The sequence below is a fragment of the Protomyctophum bolini genome (assembly GCF_963924005.1).
Source record: "Protomyctophum bolini genome assembly, chromosome: 7".
NCBI classification, from domain to species: Eukaryota; Metazoa; Chordata; class Actinopteri; order Myctophiformes; family Myctophidae; genus Protomyctophum; species Protomyctophum bolini.
In genome coordinates this window covers 15,727,954-15,747,897 of record NC_137868.1, presented here as the reverse complement: position 1 = coordinate 15,747,897, position 19,944 = coordinate 15,727,954, and the positions used below count along the sequence as shown (strand labels likewise).

The window sequence follows — 19,944 nt, the reverse complement described above, 5'->3', positions numbered from 1 at the left end:
ACAATATTGAAGGTTAATTTGCAAAAGTGAGTTGGAAGGTTCTTTAACTACATAATTCAGTTCATGCAGGTTTCTTTATTGTCCCCTGGAGACAAATAAACACAAACACATATCAGACATAATTCTGCAGGGAAAGCAAAAAACCCTCAAATCAAAACATCAAGACAGTTGAAGTATTGTCCCCTAAAGGGAGAGCATTGTAGGATATTAAATTTTCAATCATATTTATGCATATTTTTTTCAAGGGGGTCCATGCATGTTGCAGCATATAGCATCTCTCAACGATTAGACACCAATTTGAAGCTCGAATTCGTTTCTTTAAAGAAACGAATTGCCCAAATTACAAGAGAGTAGCCTAATTTTGGTTCCCATTCTAATGAATGTGTAAGTTTGGAGAGGTAGTAACGTGGAGGGGGGAAGGGTTTTTATACAGGAGAACAGCTACGGACTATTTGTGTGACTAAAGAAAGGCGCTGCTTTAATATCCGAAAAAAATAACTTCATGGACACACGGAATTAAACGAACACCTGTTTGAACGAAAAACGACGCATCTATTTAATTTTCCTACAAAACAATCCGGCGAAAATTGTAACGTAAAACAGACCAAGCTGGTCAAACGAATTCGACGGATCAATAGTGATTGATTACATTATGTTAAGCTGGATGTTGACTCTTGTCCGTGTGGAATGATAGATGAAGCAAAGAGAGACAGAGGGAGTGATTTTTTAACCTAGCCAACCTAAAAGTGGAATGATTTGGAACAGAACTACAAGCTAAAAAGACTTAAACGATCATGACAACCAATAATAAATAAACGAATAAATAAATAATATACTATTATTAAATAGCACTCGTATTAAATCTAAAAACAAAAATGCAGCGGTGAAAAACTTTTCCCAAAACGAATATATATATATTTGTTTTCGATTAGCATTTAATTAGTATAAACCATAATAATAATAATAATATAATATAACAATAGTATTATTATCATCATTATTATTGTTATTATTAGGCGTATTATTATTTTTTATTTTTTATACCAAATTTAAATGTTAGGCTATTGTAACACATTTTGATGATTTAATGTAGACCACATGCACTGCATGCCTATTAAAAATATATAAATTATGAAGGCCCCTATAGGAAAGAAAGTTAGTTCGAAAAGTGTGTTCTAAATGTTTATTTAGAAATAAATGAAACACCATAATTTATTCACGCACAAACACACTGAGCTAAATTGAATGATTGATACATTTGAGTTTATTCTTTTCACCACATGTGAAGTGCCACTTCTGTGACCTGTGGGATCGATTCATTTCAACGACCACGACGACCCCTTGTGGGTAATATAGGCATCGGCCCAAACCCACGAGGGCTGGAGGCTCCATGATGAATTGAACAAGGTGGAACCTCTTGTAAACAAGTCTAGTGCTTTATTGGTCGTCCACTCACAGTTAACAGTTTTTTTTCTATTGAGTTGTGCTTGAAATGTACTGTAATTCTGCACTGTTAATAAATACTTCAATCAATCAATCAATACAATAGGCCTACGAAAATATCGAAAAAGGAAAAGAATAGTGACATTTGTTCTTGTGTATAGACTGACTGACTATGGTATATGCCGCATGACATCCTTGAAACATAAGGCATGTAGATTATGACATTTAAGCAAAAGCGTTTAGCATATATATATCCATGCATGCATGCACGCGCACACACACACACACACACACACACACACACACACACACACACACACACACACACACACACACACACACACACACACACACACACACACACACACACACACGTACACACAGTGTCACACACACAAAACACAATCCGATGGTGTATTTATTTATTTATAGGTGTCTCAAGGTGGAAGTGGAACCCAATCAGACATGATAAACATGTTAAATTAAGAGTATAACGAAACAAATAATTCACCTGACAAGCAGATAAGCTATATATATTTTTGGGTTCTCTCTCCTGATTGGGTGAAGTTTGTAACCCAGGACACTTTACATTTCTTTCCTGCAAGACCTGGAGTGCATGGGATGGGAGACCCTACTGAACGCAATGATTATACTATATCGGCTATATCTTTAACTTTTTAAACACACTATATGGTTTAACCCAAATATAACACTTATAGGCTAAGCCTATACATTGAGTAGACGTTTAGGTTTAATAAACGTCTGCAGCAACACAGTTGCACAGTTGGACTTGGAATGGAAGATTCCGACATAGCCATAGCCTCTGAGTCTGCATGACTCTTGGTAAAGATTGGTAAACAGATATTTATACAAGCCATTGCTAGAGTTGTTTCATTGGCTTAAGCACTCTCAGAAATCAATTCTCAGTTTGCATATTAAGTAGGCTATAATGATTTTGTGGTTTGTGAAAACAAGTTGGCAGAGATGTTCTGGTTCAGGCAAGCAACTGCTTTTAGGATTTTTGCAGCTCGAAAAACAAAAGATTCAGTACAAAAGTTCACAACCATGGACAGCTATCATGCAGGTTATTTTTTAAGTGTAGCCTAATATTGTGAACTTTGAGCAGCAGATGTTTCGCACAATAATAGACAAGCCTACTGTATTGTACTGTTGTACTGTACTGTGCTGTACTGGCACCCCCAAAATCATCATATTTACAGTTAATATGTGCGTGCCATGTGTATTTGTGTGTGTGTGTGTGTATGTGTGTGTGTGTGTGTGTGTGTGTGTTAGATTGCGCACAGGTGGTGAAAAACAACCATGCTTTTCTCGTGCTCAGACCCACCCACCCACACACACACACACACACACACACACACACACACACATAGCTCCGTAAGAGAGTGCAGGTTGCACCATTCAAAAAGAAAAGAAAAATCACACCTGTGTGAAGTGAGTGGTGCAAGTCTGTGTGGGGGTCCCCGGGGGGGATGGAAGTTCCAGACCCACAGGACCACGGCCAGGGTGCCGGCCCGGTTCTGGCGAGCCGCCCCACGTCCGAAACGGTAGAGAAATGAGAGATTTACCGCATGTGGGGGTCTCCGGGGGTCCCCGGGGAGTCCCCGGGGGGGGGGGGGGGGGGGTCCCCGGAACATCCAGACCCCCAGGACCACGGCCAGGGTCTGGGCCGATTCCGGCGAGCCGCCCCATGTCCGAAAGGGTTGAGAAATGACAGTTAACGTGTGGGGGTCCCTCTACCGTACCCTCTACTGTAGGCCTACTGTACTGTACTGTCACTGTACTGTACTGGCACACCCGAAATCATCATATATAGTTAATAAATATGTGCGTGTGTGTTTGTGTGTTAGGTTGCACACAGGTGGTGAAAAACAACCATGCTATTTTCGTGCTCATACCCAGGCACCCAGGCAGGCACCCAGCCACACACATAGCTTGGTAAGGGAGTGGTTGCACCACTCAAAAAGTAGTGACGTCAGTCAGTGCAAAGCAGCTATTCCCTGTCATACCAGAGACTGACAATTGCAGGTCTTTGGCGCTGATGAGTCATGATGACGAACCATGAAGATATCCACTCCACTACTGAGGCTCTATGTGTTATATATATCAATCCACTAGGTGCCAGTATATATCTTTTTATTATATATCTATTTGAGAAATTGAGAAATATTGCACAGAGATTATATACATGACTTACTATTGTACACAGAGATTCTATACCGGACTTACTATTGTACACAGAGATTCGCTGAACCAAGTTGTCAAAATTGTGATGGTTGACTTACTACCAGGCCAGGATAACTCGGAGCCAGAGATGACAGAACCTTTAGCTTTATTTCTTGAATAAGCATCCACAATCCACCATTAGGCTTAAAAGTTTAGCATGTTATAGGCTAGCTGTCATACAGAACATTTCTAACTTTCTGTATAGTCCATTGGCTGCCGCTGGTGATTGCTTTATTTAGCATTTTAATTTGATTTAATAATTATATACTTTAGTGTATTCTAAACCTGTGAAGCATCTTTGTAACTGTCACATGTGAAAGGTGTTCTACAAATGAACTGTAGGCTGCTCACTAACATCAGGTTTACGGAGTGCTAGGTATCAATTCATGATTTATGAGAATTGGAGACCCACCCACCCCAAAGTGTGAGCTTCTTGAAAGGCAGTCCTGTTAATTGTTACATTATAGCGGATACTCAGACAGTCACGTCACATTCTCTCGGCTGTGAGACACAGACAAAACATCCTGTTGCCTCCTCTCTGTCATAGGCCTAGCAGGTAGCATTGACGGGCTGTAGGCTAGCGGCTAGCAATCGCTGTCCACTGATGGTGGGAAATGCTATACCATGGACAGCGACCTGAGAACTTGCAAGTTTGCGACTGGGTTCTTGAGGACGGTCTGCGCGCACGACTCGACAACGATCTCATCTGTCAGATTTCCTGCCAGCACTGCAATGAATTGGAGCAGGAGAATGCAGCCGACGAACAAGCAATGGAAGACTAGCCTCTCTGACGTGTCAGTTTAATTATCAATGGGCGGAACGTCTTACTGTAAAACAACACGGAGAAGATCAGAGGGTTCGACTTGGGGAAGGGGTCGCGTGAAGAATAGGCTATCTATTCCACCCTGTCTCTCTTGGCGAAAGGCAAGAAGAATAGCCAGGTAGACAATAATGTCGTATAGCCTACTGCATGGAACGCAATGCGCACATTTGGAAGATCGTTAATTTAGGTAAAAACCTCATAAGATAAAAGAAAAGATGAGACTGAATAGGCTAGAAGGGGGGGAACACCCGTAGCAAAATTGAACGGCGACATTTAATATGTCTGCCTGCAATCATGTAACAACAACATTTTCATGTTATCAATGAATAGGCTAGAGACGCGGTAGTAGGCTAGTCCTTAACAGCAACGTTGGATATCAAGCAAGATACTCTCAAGCCTATAGGTTGTGAATTGAACTTCCACCCGGTGCGGAGGGACAGGGACGACTTGTTTACACACCCCATCAATCCACGTTTGCAGCTGGCAGAGGACTCGCCTGAAGATGGCAAGGCTACGAAAGAAAGCGTGCATAGCTTTGTTTCTATTCACGCTGTTCGTATTCGGAACTATGATGGGTTTGAAGACCCTGAAATCTAGTGACGGCTTCCCGGATTTGGCTCCGGGATTCGAACTTATACCGATGATAGGGGGGAAGATGGATCGGCGCTCCGTACCGCAAGATACGGCAGTGTCCCCGGCGCAAGCCCAGCCGGCCCGCAACACTAAAGTAGTTTTATCTAACTCTAGCCCTGAAGGAACCGTATTTTACGACGTCCATATATTTTATTATATCTGGTATGAAACCCCGCATATGGATGGGAAATACATGCACTGGGATCACCTCCTAGTCCCACACTGGGACCCTAAAATCGCCGCCAGCTACCCGAGAGGGAGGCATATGCCGCCGGAAGACATCGGGTCCAGCTTCTACCCTGAACTTAATCCCTACAGTTCGAGAGATCCGGATGTGTTGGAGTCGCACATGGAGCAGATCGCAGCATCCGCAGCAGGTAGGGATCACCTGACTGTCATAGGAAAGCTGTCACTGTGCGTCTCCAGCAACTAGAGCAGTGGCTCTAGTCTCAAACCTTTACATTTCAAGGGGGAAATTGTAGAATGGTAGCGTTGAACTGTTCCCTCCATAGGCACAATAATTTCAGCACCAGCTTCACTGGACAGCTCCTTGTTCTCATATGCAACCCTGAGTCATCTTGGAAGTTTCCTAGTTGTAAAAAGAGTAACATTTTTATGGATGCCTTTAATGTACTCAGATAATCAAGGTATTGTTTGTATCAACGTAGTGTCCATGTCCTATATACAAAGTGTAATGGTTAAATAAGGAAAAGCTTTGGCTTATTCCAGATTCCACAAGAACCACATAGTAGAGTGGCTAACAACCTCAGCCTCTAATATCTCCCCCAGATTATAGGGATATTCCTTCAGGGTAGTGTTACACACAATACCCAATGCGTAAAATTAGAAGGTTATATATTTTAGCAAAGGTTATGATGCCAAGAGACAACAGTTTTTCACGTATATTACTAACTGTGAAAATAACTCTTAAAATGGCACTGCTTATGGGATATCCAACACACTTTAGCATTCACACTGGGAGCTGTGCCTGTGTGAGCATGGTAGTGCCTGTGTGAGCATGGTAGTGCCTGTGCCTGTGTGAGCATGGTAGGTCACGGCAGTTGTACATGTGCATATCTGTCTGGGCCTTATTATCCAGAATGATTACCTGACCATCCATCGCTTTGAAACCACATGACATTAACATATGGATCAATTGGAGGTCCAGTCCAGGCACTTAGTTAAAAACAATCTATTTAATCAGAGCCTGCTGGCACAGACAGAGCAGATAGCCAGCCAAACCTTAAAGAGCACTGCTGTGGTTGATGACTGATTGTTCAACGCTTCATGGCTGGGAGCACCATAAATATAAAATAATGGCCATGGTCAAAACTGTTCCAATATACAGCAGACATGACTAGTTAGATATTGTAATCAAATATTTCGCACAGCTCCTATAGTGGAGAGAGGAGCCGAGTCTGCATGCCAGCAGCAGTGGGCTGCTGTGTTTGGCCAGGGTGATAGGCTATGTCAGCTTCCAGATATAAAGGCATTTCCCAGCTGTCTTTAACATGGGCAAACATCCTAGTTTTCTGCACCAAGGGGATTTGTGAGCTTTACTCATACATCTCTCACAGTTCAGAGACAGTGGATGAAACCCTCAAAGTCCTCCCGAAATGACTTGCACATTCCAGTCAATGTGCTCAATGTGGATTCAGAGGACCAAATGGTACAAATGGACTCTTACAGTTCTATTTACAGCTCTCCTACACCAAATCTCTATGGCAAAAATAGCATGTAGTTATGTGAGTGAGCTTTACTTCGCCTCCACTCTGAAGGCTGATGTTTGAGGGGCGCTACACAGGTTTAATGTTTGTCTTTAGTTCAATGTTTGTTTTGTAAACGCCATTGACAATGAAGGGAAAATGTAGGTCTCTTTATTGTTAATGGTGTTTAATGTTTGTGTCTGTACCGTTTGTTCTACATCACCTAATCAACATGAGTTAGACTTTAATATATTAGCACCCCTCACTTCACACGGGTGTGATTTTTTTGGTTCTATAGGTGAACGTCTTTTCTCATCTGAAAAGAAGAGTTGTGTTAAAAAAACTATTCAATACTTTGGACAGAACCACTGCATTATAATACTAACCCTAACCCTATAATACGGTGTGTGTCTTCCTCAGGGGTTCTGGTGGTGTCCTGGTATCCTCCAGGCATAGCTGATGATAACGGAGAACCCACTGAGGACGTGGTGCCAGCTGTACTGGATGCTGCCTACAGACACAACCTAAAGGTAAATGAATGACGTAGTCACATTCTTTCCACATCAGACAGTTAAATCCTCCATGGAACTCCAAAGAGTGTACAAGGCATTTTAATGTGTAAATGTATGTGCGTGTGTGAGAGAGAGTAAGACGTAGAGATAAAGGGAATAATATAGTAGGAAATGAGATGTAAAGAAGTTGTAACAAGATACATTCGTAAGTCTACAATCTCAGCATGCGGTATAGAGCATTTCTGTCTCAGTGAAGAGCACAGCACAGAGAAACAGGAACTCTGTCTTTATTACACACTTTGCATATTTGATATGACAAATATACAAATTAAAAATGCCATTAAGATGCCCTGAGGACGATACGCGCTGAAACAAAAACAACAGAGCTTCTTAACACATAAAACACCATTGGCGTTGATCTATGTCAATTAATAAATGTTACGATTAATGCCAATGCCGTAGATGTACGGCAATTGATCTTTTATAGTGCTTTTTTGATTGATTAAGTCGTAATGCTACTCATGTTAGCTTTGGGTTGCGAGCTGGTGCTGTCAGTAACACTGGATCACGCCATCTTGATTGCTGTGCGCATACAAACCCATTCTATCTGTTTCTTTCAATCGCCTGTATCTCCTATTCCTTGTCCCAGATGGCATTTCTGGTCAAAACAAGGTTTATTCCATGGCCCAGAGCCGACGCTGTGATTAACCCATTGACGCCTGGTGCAACGTATACGTTGTTCTACCCTTGATGCCGGCCGCGCTCTCTGTGTCTCATCAGCTATTGCTATACATGTAGCAACATTTCAGAAACCTTAGGTCAGGCCCTAGAAGGCGTTCCCAGATTCGGCCTCAGGCATCAATGGGTTAAGGGGCGATTCACACTAAGGTCTCTGGTGTGCAGCTTCTGTGTGGTTTTTTTGTTGACGCTTGGCTCGTCGACTAGATATTGTCACGTTATAATGTCTTGATATTTGATATTATTTACTCCTATTCTTATTTAAAACGTAACTGCAATTTTTTGGTAGGGTAAAGCGATTCAGTTTCAGTTTAGATTACATAATGGGTGTGCTGACCAGGCACAATGATCACAATAGCTAAGTACCTTGAATGGTATTAACAGTACAAAACAGGAGTGGTAGTAGAACAATTGAAGGATTGAATAATTGGTTTGCCTATAAAACAATGTGTCAACGCGTTATTTTTCACTATTTTCTTTTTAAATAATAAATATTTTATGGTTTTGGGCATACAAGGTTTCCACCCGACTCGTTTGTCAGTCCATCAGTGCAGAACAGCTGGCGCAGGACTGACTGAGAGGCCAAGCCTTCAGTATCCATCTGTCTGTGGCAGGACTTTCAACAACAGGAGCTAATTAGTAGCTGTCAGTGTGAGAGGACAGTTGCACTCCAGGTGTGAATGTTTGGAATTATATGTGCGTGTGGTTCTCCCTTCACACGCATTCACACAAAAGCTGAAAAACCGCACAACCACAATACGTTGAGGAAAAAAACCTTTTCGATATTGTTAGGGACCAAAGTGCTGGATGTACAGTTCGACCGGCCTTGCCATCATTTGCGCCTAGCACTAGCCAGGCAAAACAACACCACCACCAAACAAGAAATAGGTCAAAGAGTTGTGAGTGGGAATGAATCAATTGGGGAACACATCAGTGGGATAGATGGGCTGGATGGGGGTTAGAGGGGAAACCACATGACCTCATGTCAATTAGGCTGGAAAATGGCACGGCAAAGAAAGGAAAGACAACTATTTCCAATGTCCGTTTCCTCTTCTGCCTTCTGTCACACGTTGAAGGCTCATCAAAGTTTTACATGGACCGCTTCCTCGTAACACGATATTTTAGGACAGTTGGAAAGACAAAAAGAAAGAAAGAAAACACATGAGTTGACAGAATGGGAAAGAATAGAGAATGAGAGGGAAAACTAAAGGGAAAATAAGAGTGAGTTGAGATAGAGAGAGACAGATGTGTGCAGCTGTGACCCCGTCACCCCATTATGCTGTAGCAGTATTGTCGGTGACATAACTGTCAGTGTTTCATAAATGGAGACCTCATGTGCTCCTGTTGTAAACAGTAGCTTTACAGGGCTGTCAGTTTGTGAAAACACATTTATTTGTGTCAGACACGCCTGCTGAAGTGCGTGGGAGAGAGGAACGGAGATATAGGAGAGACGTGTGTGTGTGTGTGTGTGTGTGTGTGTGTGTGTGTGTGTGTGTGTGTGTGTGTGAGAGAGAGAGAGAGTTAGAGTGTGTGCAAAAGACAGAGGAGTGAGGGAAAATGTGTGAGAGTGTGTGAGAAAGAGATATAACTAGAAAAAGTGCTCCTCGGAACACAAGTCTTCGCCAGGTCAGGTAGGTTATTGTGGCCTCCTCCTAGGCCAATGTGAAAAGGGTGCCATGTCTTCTTAGGCAGGGACACTGCATTCATGCAAGGTGGGAATGTGTGTGCAAAATGTCACATAAATCGCACACTGTGTTCATTATTTGAGGAACTTTGGAAGCCAATCTTAGCCAATCAGGATGGAATATGGAAAATCGGACAAATCCGTGTTGATCCCATGACTATAGAGATGCCGTTCTGGAAAAGTTGGAGCAGAGGTTCTGAATTGGCATCCAGGGAGTGTGTGTGCACAGTTTCGTAGCGACCGGGCCAACGAAGACGTAGATTAGCTGGTAACAGACAGACGAACATAGGGATGGACGGACAGGGTGCAAAACATAGTCTCCCCATGCCTTCGGCCCGGCATCGATGATTCTCTACATCTTTTATTGGGCTCCCAGTTATTTATCTCTGGGACCCCTATCTACACTGTAAAAAGAGTGTTACAGAGCCTTAACTCCTCATTGACCTCTTGGGGTCTCCGGACCTGACATCAAAAAACATTATAATTAATACATTTGAGACAGGATGGGATATATTTACGTACGTATATACAAATGTTGTTCAAGATTTTTTTGAAAATATGTAATATAAATAAAAAAAAAAAAATTACAAATAGCTGATGTATATAGGGCTACAATGTTTCAACTGATCTTGATGCTGCCCCCACTTTGAGAACCACTATTGCAGGCGGCACGCCATGAAAACAATCAAAGTGTTAGTGTAAGTGTAATTTGTGTTTGCACATACAGTATGCATGAAAAGCTATTCATGTGTCTGTGTAAACCGCCACTGTGCTGTAACTCCCCCTAACCATTAACCAAGGCACCATCAATAATGCAGCAACTTTTGTTCACACTACATGTTTAAACAAAGCCAACCAGCCTGCTGCTGCAGGGCATGAGGCAGCTGGGTATGAAAGAAATCACCTTCTGCCATCCTACCTCAAGGCTGCTCCAGTTGAACACAGGAGTGGATCAGAATTTCAGTTTTCTGAAAAAGCTATGTTTCTATGTCAGTCGTTCGATTTAAAAAGAAATAGCAGACCTACAAGCTCGTAGCGCACCACTCGGTGGCGCGCTATGAGCTGTAGATCTGCTATTTTTCAATAGCTAAAGCATAACATAATGCTAACACCAACAGGGGTTCCCGCCCAAAATGGGTTATACTGAGACGCGTTGTGAGCTTGTAGATTGGCTATTTTGGTGCTATTTTAGTAGTATTAATCAGAGTATGAGACAACTAATCTCCAGTTCTTATGCCTAGTTGCACATCACGTGTGGATTGGATACATGATGATAGAAAAGATTACGTTTGATCATTTGAGTTCAAAATAAAGAATGAACCAATTAATTTAGTCAATTTCCTGTTGCAAGGATAGAGTTAAGCCTGCATTTCCTTTTAGAATTGCAGTTCAGCCTAGTGTGTTAGAATGAGATGTAAAAGCAGAGTGCATGTCCAATTTACACCATGCAGCCAAGTGTAAATGTAAATGTTTTCTGAATGCAAATTTGCTCACACAAGCCTGATGATGAGGCATTGTGCAAAGCACAGTAACACAAACTCCAAGGTTTATAAGCACATCCATAACTTAACATGCAGCAGAGATGTCAACAAATTGAGCTGGACACATCCAATACAAAGCAAACTGATTAATTGCAATGGAAGTAATTCCATTGCAAGTAATGGTAATGGCTGAAAGGTTGCCACTCAGAATACCTTGGCCTTGCTGGAGACCGTGAGGGGAAACAGTCAAAGTCTTGTATCTGCTGAAAAAGAGCATTCCATGTTCAATACATTTTAAAATGACAATGCAAACAAATGCCCTGGCCCATAGGCAGACAACATATGTGTTCAGAAGCATTTGGCCTGGTCCTCTGCCAATCAACTTGGTTTAGTGTCAGTGGTTTGTCAGGCCTCTCAACCTCTCAACCCTGCCTGTCAGCTCTGATACCGCATTTATTTCTTCCACCGTTTGGCTGCAGGCACAGAAATAATGCATCTGTGCTGGAGCAAAAAGGCAAGATTAAGCACGCGATACGACTGCAGTGGTTGTACTATGCATGCAGTCAGGAGAAAATATTTTCGGCTGAATTAAAGCCACGCTTTATTGTCAGCAATGACCTCATCAAGCTGTATGATGTATGCAGGCTTTTACAAAGACACATTTTGAACCATGTGGATCTCAGAGTCAGGATTCACATTGGAATGGCGTGGCTTCCTTGTGGATCTCAGACTTCACATGGCCAGCCTGTGATGTCAAAGGTGGTCAGGAGGAGGTGCACGCACATCCCAGGCTAATTCAACGGGTGCTCGAAAGAAAGAATAAGTCTGCACACCGTTTTGAAAGCTCCCCAAAAACATATTGGATAGCAGCTCATATAGGACAGGTATATATGGGCAGCAGCGTATATAGGACAGGTATATATGGGCAGAAACAAATAAAAACAATAAGCAATCACACCTGTGGACAGTGGACACCCTATTTGGGATTGAACTTGGCTATGACAAAAAATGAAGCCATATGCTATCCCTGTGTGGCCACCAGGGGAAGAAATCATCACACACATACAAACATCAAGAACCCATATACCAATCCTAGCTCCCTGAGCTAGAGTAGCCTACACATGCACTGTCAATTATATGTAATAACGTAGTTAAAAACACACAAAAGACAAGACCAAAAATATTTACAGGAATGGTTTGATATTGAACTCTTCATTAAGCCTGTATGGTGTTCAAATTATAAATGTGGAACATTTCTCTTTGTCGCTCCTGATTTCCCCCTCTGGGGGGGTTTGTCCAACTTTTCAATGCCCACATAATGAAACTGGCTAATGTTGTGGCCAGCTTGCTTAAAATGCAGAGCCACAGGGTTGCACTCGTCCCCGCATCTGATATTATAGCGATGCGCTCATACAGGTGGACTCGGTTTGTGTGTTGGTGACACACAAATTAGCTATCTGGATGTGTTGGTCATTAAACATGATAACACGATACAGACAGATCTGTATAGCAAACCCACAGACAGAAACACTGTTTAGTTTTTGTTTTATACTTTTTATCCCACGACCTTTTCACCCCTGTGTCAATTATCTAATGTGATCCTGGGCTCTACACACCCTCCACCAACCTAGTCCCCATATATGGGGGACATGGGGAGAGCAACGGACTTGAACTCCTGCTTCCTTCATGCCTGAGTGTCCAAGTTGCTCCTTTACACCTGACAGGGGGGAGTTTCCCTGGTTGGACATAGCGCATGGAAGGAACACGTTATTCCAACCAGTTCCTTTCCCCTCCACCAGGCGCCCTGGCTGGCCAGGGGGAGGCAGTTTAGAGACCAGGATTACTGCATGTTTTTTGTGAGGGTACCTACCCTAGGGGATACTGGGAGAACATGAAACACTGTTTTACGAGGGGACAGTTTTCACCCCACTCATCTGGTTAAAAGTCTACCTATTAGCCAGTTTCATCGAGCTCGAAGGGTTTGCAGCACAGATGCTGGTTATCATGCAACAGCTACAGATCTCACCAACAGATATTTGGAAAGAGGGTATAAGCAGGAATGGTTGGATGTCGCTGACTCGCTGTTGACCGTTTAAAAAATAAGACACAAGAGGAATGTCTCTGTGTGCTCAGATACTTGCCTATGGGTTTCGAATTCAAATAAATAATTTCTAAACACTGGCATATTATCCAGTCAGACCCTAGGCTGTTTACACAAACCCCAGCTGTGGTGTTTAAGCGCCCTCCTAATTTAAGAGACCAGCTGGTTAGATCGTATACACCTGAGCCAAAAAATAGTAAAAGAGCGAGCATCGCTCTAATATCAGATGCGGGACGAGCACAACGCTGTGGCTCTGCATTTTAAGCAAGCTGGCCACAACATTAGCCAGTTTTGTTATGTTGAAAAGGTGGACAAACCCCCCCAGAGGGGGAAATCAGGAGCGTCATCTGCTACAAAGAGAAATGTTCCACATTTATAATTTGAACACTATGGCCCCCTGTAAAAACACTGTCAGAGTATTATGTTTAGTATTATGCTTAGTTTTTCTGCTAGATTTCACTAAATGGTTATATTATTTTTAAGGTTAGTTTTCTTCTATAAAGATGTATTATTCATTAGAAAAAAGAAAATCTAAGCTGCGTAAGGCAGACAAATATTTCAGAGTGGGACACTTAAGTTCCACATATCATTTTCCAAGGTATCTTTCCATTTTGACCAACTCCTTCCACTCCCACTGTACACAAGGAAATTTATCTTTTGGAGTGCTTTAAAACCCTTGCATAATCTTCTGCTGATGAGGACAAAAACGCTGGCTCTGATCATTTGGAACACTAAAGCAAATTTGCTAATGCAACAATTCAATAATTGCCTTGCTCCAGTCAATTGAGCGGCGGAGTAAAACAGAATGGCCTGTGTGAGGCTTCTTTTCTCTCACCAGGATACACGAGTAGGATCAGCAGAAAGAGATGGCTCTGGGAGCCATGGCAACAGGCCCCAAACGTATCCGATGTAAACACGGATCCTCTGCAATCTGCTTTGAAAAGCAAAGAGACAGCAGGTCACCTGCTGATCTGAGAGACGCTTCAGAGCATTATCGGCTGTAAAGCTGCAGCATCAGGCCCATAAGAAGTTCAGGTTGCACTTTTCTCACATGAAGTTACATTGTTGAAGGGGCTGATCAAATAACACAAAACCTTTGTTTTTCCCAGCACAATCTGCTGACTTAGCAAGATCTCTTTACAGCCAAACTTTGTTTTATATTTGTACAACTATACACATTCTGGGATCTGCCAAGTACCCCACAATTGTCCGCTGTCAGTCAACTAATAACAATACTACTTGGAGCAGCAAGTTCACTTACAGTGTAGGGAATAGCAGTGGCATTTGTTTTACTCAGAATCAAATGTTTTATGGTCATGATTCACCAGGAGCCTGGATGGCTTGGTTCCAAGTAATTTATGAATAATACATTATGCCCTATGAGAGTAGTTGAGGGAGTGGAGAGTGTCAAATGCATGCCTCTTTTGGACTACAGGTAAATTACCTTTCTTTAAAAAAGAAAATAATCTGATCTACAAAGTTACAACGCATAACGGCATGATGCGTTGAGCTCAGAGAACACAGCTGGGGTCAGAGACTCACAGACCAATTCTGATTACCAGGCGAACACTTCAATTGCACACAGTCAGGGTTTGCAAGTTCAGAGTTATGTGACATATTGTGAGCCCCTTTTGGGGGGAAAAGAACATCTGAGCTCAGTGAGTTATGTGATCAATAATTATTTGGGCTTTTTTTTTTTAAGAAAAAAATTAAATAAAATACAAATATTAATTTAGAAATTCTTTTGAAAGACTTAAGTTAACCAAGTAAGCATAAAGCAAATCCAATTGGCACCATACTTTTGCAGCACTATTATGTTGCTAACAAATGAATGCCCCTGCCCTCACATTGGGTAATGCAGCGAACATGAGTACTTTTTGATGTATATAAAATCTAAATGGTTAGAGAATGGGCGAAGGCGACTAGAGGCTGGGCAGGGAAGAGAGAGAAGGGTGGGGGTATGCCTTATGGGTGTCTCTGACTCAGCTTGCTTCCGTGAACAATTTGCGCCCCGGGGGGAACTGTTCCCAGTCTGTAAGTAGGCCACATTAACTGCATGCAGAAGAGGACATATCTATATGACCTATGGCTGACCCAGTGATACCATCAGCTGGGGCATCCAGCTGCACTGGGCGGAATCCAGCTAGATCCCATTAATTTGTATGACGCACAGTTGGCATGATTAGCTGATGTTAGATGCCAGTAGTTATGAAGTGTGACTTCAAAAGGTCAGGATAGAGTGTTATTTTACTCCCTCATTGTGTCTCGGTTTACTGCGTAAGTGTATGAGTCAGATACACTCCAATGATACATATTCACCATATTCACACGGCGGTTAAGCTAAAGAAATACCCCCCATTGGGGAGGTATTTCTTCCCAACTCGCAAATATGACGTGCGAGAAAATGGCCACTGTGTGAATATAGTCAATTGCATGACTATACACTGAACTTCACTCTGTCATGGCGTCTATGTTTGTGTGGTCCTGAAATGCTTGGCTCTGTCTCATTTACACCACAGTGTAATGACCCAGCATGTCAAGGCCGGAAAATGAGCATAGCCATTACAGCCGCTGCACTCAACCGCAGCGGACAGGAGACCGCGACAGCTCTTTTTTCACCAAGGGAAAGAATTACATAGGAGAAAAAAATGGTCTAAAATCCTGTAATAGCTTGCCAATTTTAAATGGATTCAGTGGTTTGTCTTACTCTATTACAGCAGACTGTGCTGTTATATGAAATCCAGCAGACACATTAATCAGATTACCAGGAGTTCTGCCACCTCAATCACAGACTCCAAAACCATTGATTTATCCAGCCATCTCTCCTCCTTTCTCTTTCCATCACTACTTTTCTCTCTCCTTCTCTATTCAAATTGAAATGTACACGGAGCTCCCGACACCCTCAAAATGCTAATTTATTTTCCCAAAGCCAAAAAGGCACTTGTCTCCATTAGTGACAGCAGTGATTTGCTTTTTATTAGCTACAACTCATGGATTATCTATACAGGGTCACAGTTTTAAACACCACACTAGACTATAGCCAATTCCGTTTATGTCATAGTGACAGGCTCACTGTCAGTGGAAGTCCCATTTATATATTTGTTTTCGAAAGTTCAATGGGCTTTTGTTTCTTCTTCAAATCAAACTCACCCCTGATGTCACTTTAATGGCCAATACGCATCCTGAACCAGTTAAACATTATCAAAATAATCAAATCCACACTTAGTTGACCAGATTCTCAATGGCTCTATACCTCCTGCTTTCACTAAACACTAAATATGTTCACAAAAAATAGCCAAATGTTAACCCTAGAACAGGCTTTATAGCAAAAGGCGATGCACACCTCAAAAGGCTGGTGACAGGTGCGTAGGGCAATAGAGCATATAATGAAAAGGGTATCTTTGAAAGACAAAGAATGGGTCCTGCACACTGTCAGACACTTGCCAAACAAATGTTGCTCTGTATTAGGTCGACGTTTCGGTTGCTTGGACCTTCATCAGGACAGGACATTCTTTTGGCAAGTGTCTGACAGTGTGTGGGACCTATTCTTTGTCTTTCAAAGATACCCTTTTCATTATAAACCCTAGAACAGGGACACTAGGGTTTAAGTGGTTTAACACTTGCCTTTTCTGGGGGGGAACATTCACCAAAAATAACTGATCTACAGCTGTAGGCTATTTTTCTGTGAGAGATTTGGTGAGAGACGAAAAAATCGGTTTGAATACAATTGTCACGCAAGTCTGCTTCTCTGACTAGACTAGAGGGTTTAAGTGGTTAATGGTGGCTGCTTCCATACTCTTAAGCCATTCTTGTACAGGGCATGTCCCATGGGTATTATACGTGCTACACGAGCATTTCACTTTGATCATACATAATTCAGATATGGAATTCTCCACTGCTGCCTTGAAATATTCAACCGAAGCTCATCTTTACGTATGTTTCACTGCTGGTCTTGTATTCTTTGGCTGTTTTGGCAAACAGCTAGTTCTAACTAGCCTGGGTTCTAGCCTGCTTCGCTGCGCTCTGTGAAATTGTTTTGTCACTCACTGCTCACAAAAAACAAATTCACGGAACGCAGCGAAGCCAGCTGGAACGCAGGCTACGTTCTAACAGAGCCATTAACTGACATGCTCCCAAGGGCGACCATTTAGGGCAGACGCTGTGCTACATAGACATAGTGCAGCACAGCATTTATCATGACACTCAAATGGAGTGGAAGAGACATTCCTTTTTCAAGCATATCCTACACAGAAAAACCCAGAGTTAATTTAACTGGGAGTGTAAATAATAGATCCTTTACAGATACATTTTTACACTCTTGCATAGCTGATTTATTTTTACGGTCTACTCGAAACAGTTTCTCTCAGTAATATGCTCGTCTAAACAGTCGAATGCCTTATGTCAACAACTATTCCTTTCTGTTGCTATACTGTATTATGGTCATAGGGCTGCAGCATTAATTTAAATTGATTGATTCATTTGATGTTTCACAATTATGGAATTGTGAAAAACATTTAATTGAAGCCATTAAGCCAAGGATATGGCATTGTTAAGCACAATGAGTAACAAATACATTAGAAACATTATAATATCCTTTCCCACCAAGAATCTGCATTATAAAAAATCTTAATAGTTTAAGCAAAAATGATCAGACATATAATAGCTGCTCCAGTGCAGCTCTAGGAAGCCATCAACAGCTTTTAGTAGCAGCAAAGTGTTGACAGTGTTGAGAGACTAGACAACGTGGAGGTGTCAGTTAGCAAGATCAACATATCATCCAGGTTATCTGTACGTGACCAGCTAGTTTTAGGGTAAATGAAACAGCATTTAATTTTGTGTAGTTGTTAATTATATGACTGAAGTATAATGGCTGCATCATAATGGTCTTCACTAGCAGCGACCCCCAAGTTTCGATTCACATCCTCGTGGAAACCATCCTTCCACATGAGAATGCCTCTGGGGGTTACCAGGTGTAGACTTTAATGTCAATACTTTCCCAAAGGTCATACTGCAATCGCTGACAGTGGCATCTTTTGTTAAAAGAAGGAAAAAAAAGAATACAGCAAACAAACAACAAATGCTAAACGGATACTGTATCTGCCCATGTTTCCAGGTTGCGTTTCATATGCAGCCATACAGAGGAAGGAATGACCAAACAGTCCATGACAACATCAAATATATCATTGACAGGTAGGTAGGTGCACCCTCCATCACTGTGAGAGAATTGTAGTTAACACGCTGGATTGCTTATGAATCCGTTGATTGCTTTTAGAATAGCCATTATTATTTTAGGTCTACTTGATGACTACAAATGCATTTTACCAATGGCCATTGTACTGTATGTGACTGTTGCTCCTGAAACTATCAAACAGAACAAAAACACAACAATTATGACCTGAATTAATTAAATTATTATTATTCTTTTTAAGGTATGGTGACCATGGAGCTTTCTATAAGTACAAGACGAGCACAGGGAAGAGCCTTCCTCTGTTCTACATCTACGACTCCTACCTGACCCCTCCGGAGTCCTGGGCCGAACTCTTGACCTCTTCTGGGGCCCACAGTCTGCGTGGCTCAGCATATGATGCCATGTTCATCGCCCTGGTGGTGGAGGAGCGCCACAAGCACGACATCCTCTCTGGGGGCTTCGACGGCATGTACACGTACTTCGCCTCCAACGGCTTTTCCTTCGGCTCCTCGCACCAGAACTGGAAAGCCATCAAGGCGTTCTGCGATGGCAACAACCTCATCTTTATTCCCAGTGTGGGCCCCGGCTACATCGACACCAGCGTCCGGCCATGGAACAACCACAACACGCGCAACCGTGTCAACGGACGCTACTATGAGACGGCTCTGCAAGCGGCACAGAGCGCGCGGCCCGAAATCGTCACCATCACATCATTCAATGAGTGGCACGAGGGGACACAGATAGAGAGGGCGGTGCCAAGGAAGACGGTAACCCGTCTGTACCTGGACTACCAGCCGCATGGACCCGAGCACTACTTGGAGCTCACCCGCCGCTGGGCAGAGCAGTTCAACAAGGAGAAAGAGCAGTGGCTCATGTGAGCCTTCACCAAAATTGTTGGCACAAGCACTGGCATGCTCTGGGTTTTTGTTTTTTATGACAATGAGAATGGAAAAGTATACTGTATGTGTTTGAAGAGTGCATCCCGACATGCAGGTCTGCACAAAGTCATTGAAATCTACACAAAGTGTGTAGGGAGGAAGGGAAGGGATCATTGTGACTTGAGTTCGGTTTTACAGTGGCATTAAGGGATAGTCTTAGGAAACCCTACTGCCCAATTGCTCCCATTGACAGACCAGATGTCTTAAGTGCTATAGAGGTCTCCCTCCCTCTCTTTTGCCTGCCTTATCCCCCCCCCACCCCCACCACCCGCTTTCACAAGCATGGACACATCAGGGGCATCTTAAAAAAGATGTACTCTAGCTTCAGCAGTTGCAAGGACATTTAGACTGAACACACTGTACTATCTGAGAAGCATCTGTCTGAAGTGACTTCTTTATCACAATTCCGGCTACCGCTATCAAGTGACTTCCTTTTCCCTCAGCAGTGAAATA

The 19,944-nt window shown here is 42.5% G+C and overlaps 1 protein-coding gene across 2 annotated transcripts; it reads left to right on the top strand.

Annotated features, from left to right (window-relative positions):
* Window positions 1–5,012: 5,012 nt before the first annotated feature.
* On the top strand, window positions 5,013–19,431 carry maneal (mannosidase endo-alpha like; the record flags this gene model as incomplete). Of its 2 annotated transcripts, none has more annotated exons than XM_080767122.1 (4): window positions 5,013–5,520; window positions 7,270–7,379; window positions 18,479–18,555; window positions 18,795–19,431. In XM_080767122.1, the coding sequence occupies 4 exons, from the start codon at window positions 5,013–5,015 to the stop codon at window positions 19,429–19,431; spliced, it is 1,332 nt and encodes a 443-aa protein (XP_080623248.1). The 2 variants fall into 2 exon arrangements, with proteins under 2 accessions (XP_080623248.1, XP_080623247.1); XM_080767121.1 differs by having other exon boundaries at window positions 18,422–18,555.
* Window positions 19,432–19,944: the final 513 nt, after the last annotated feature.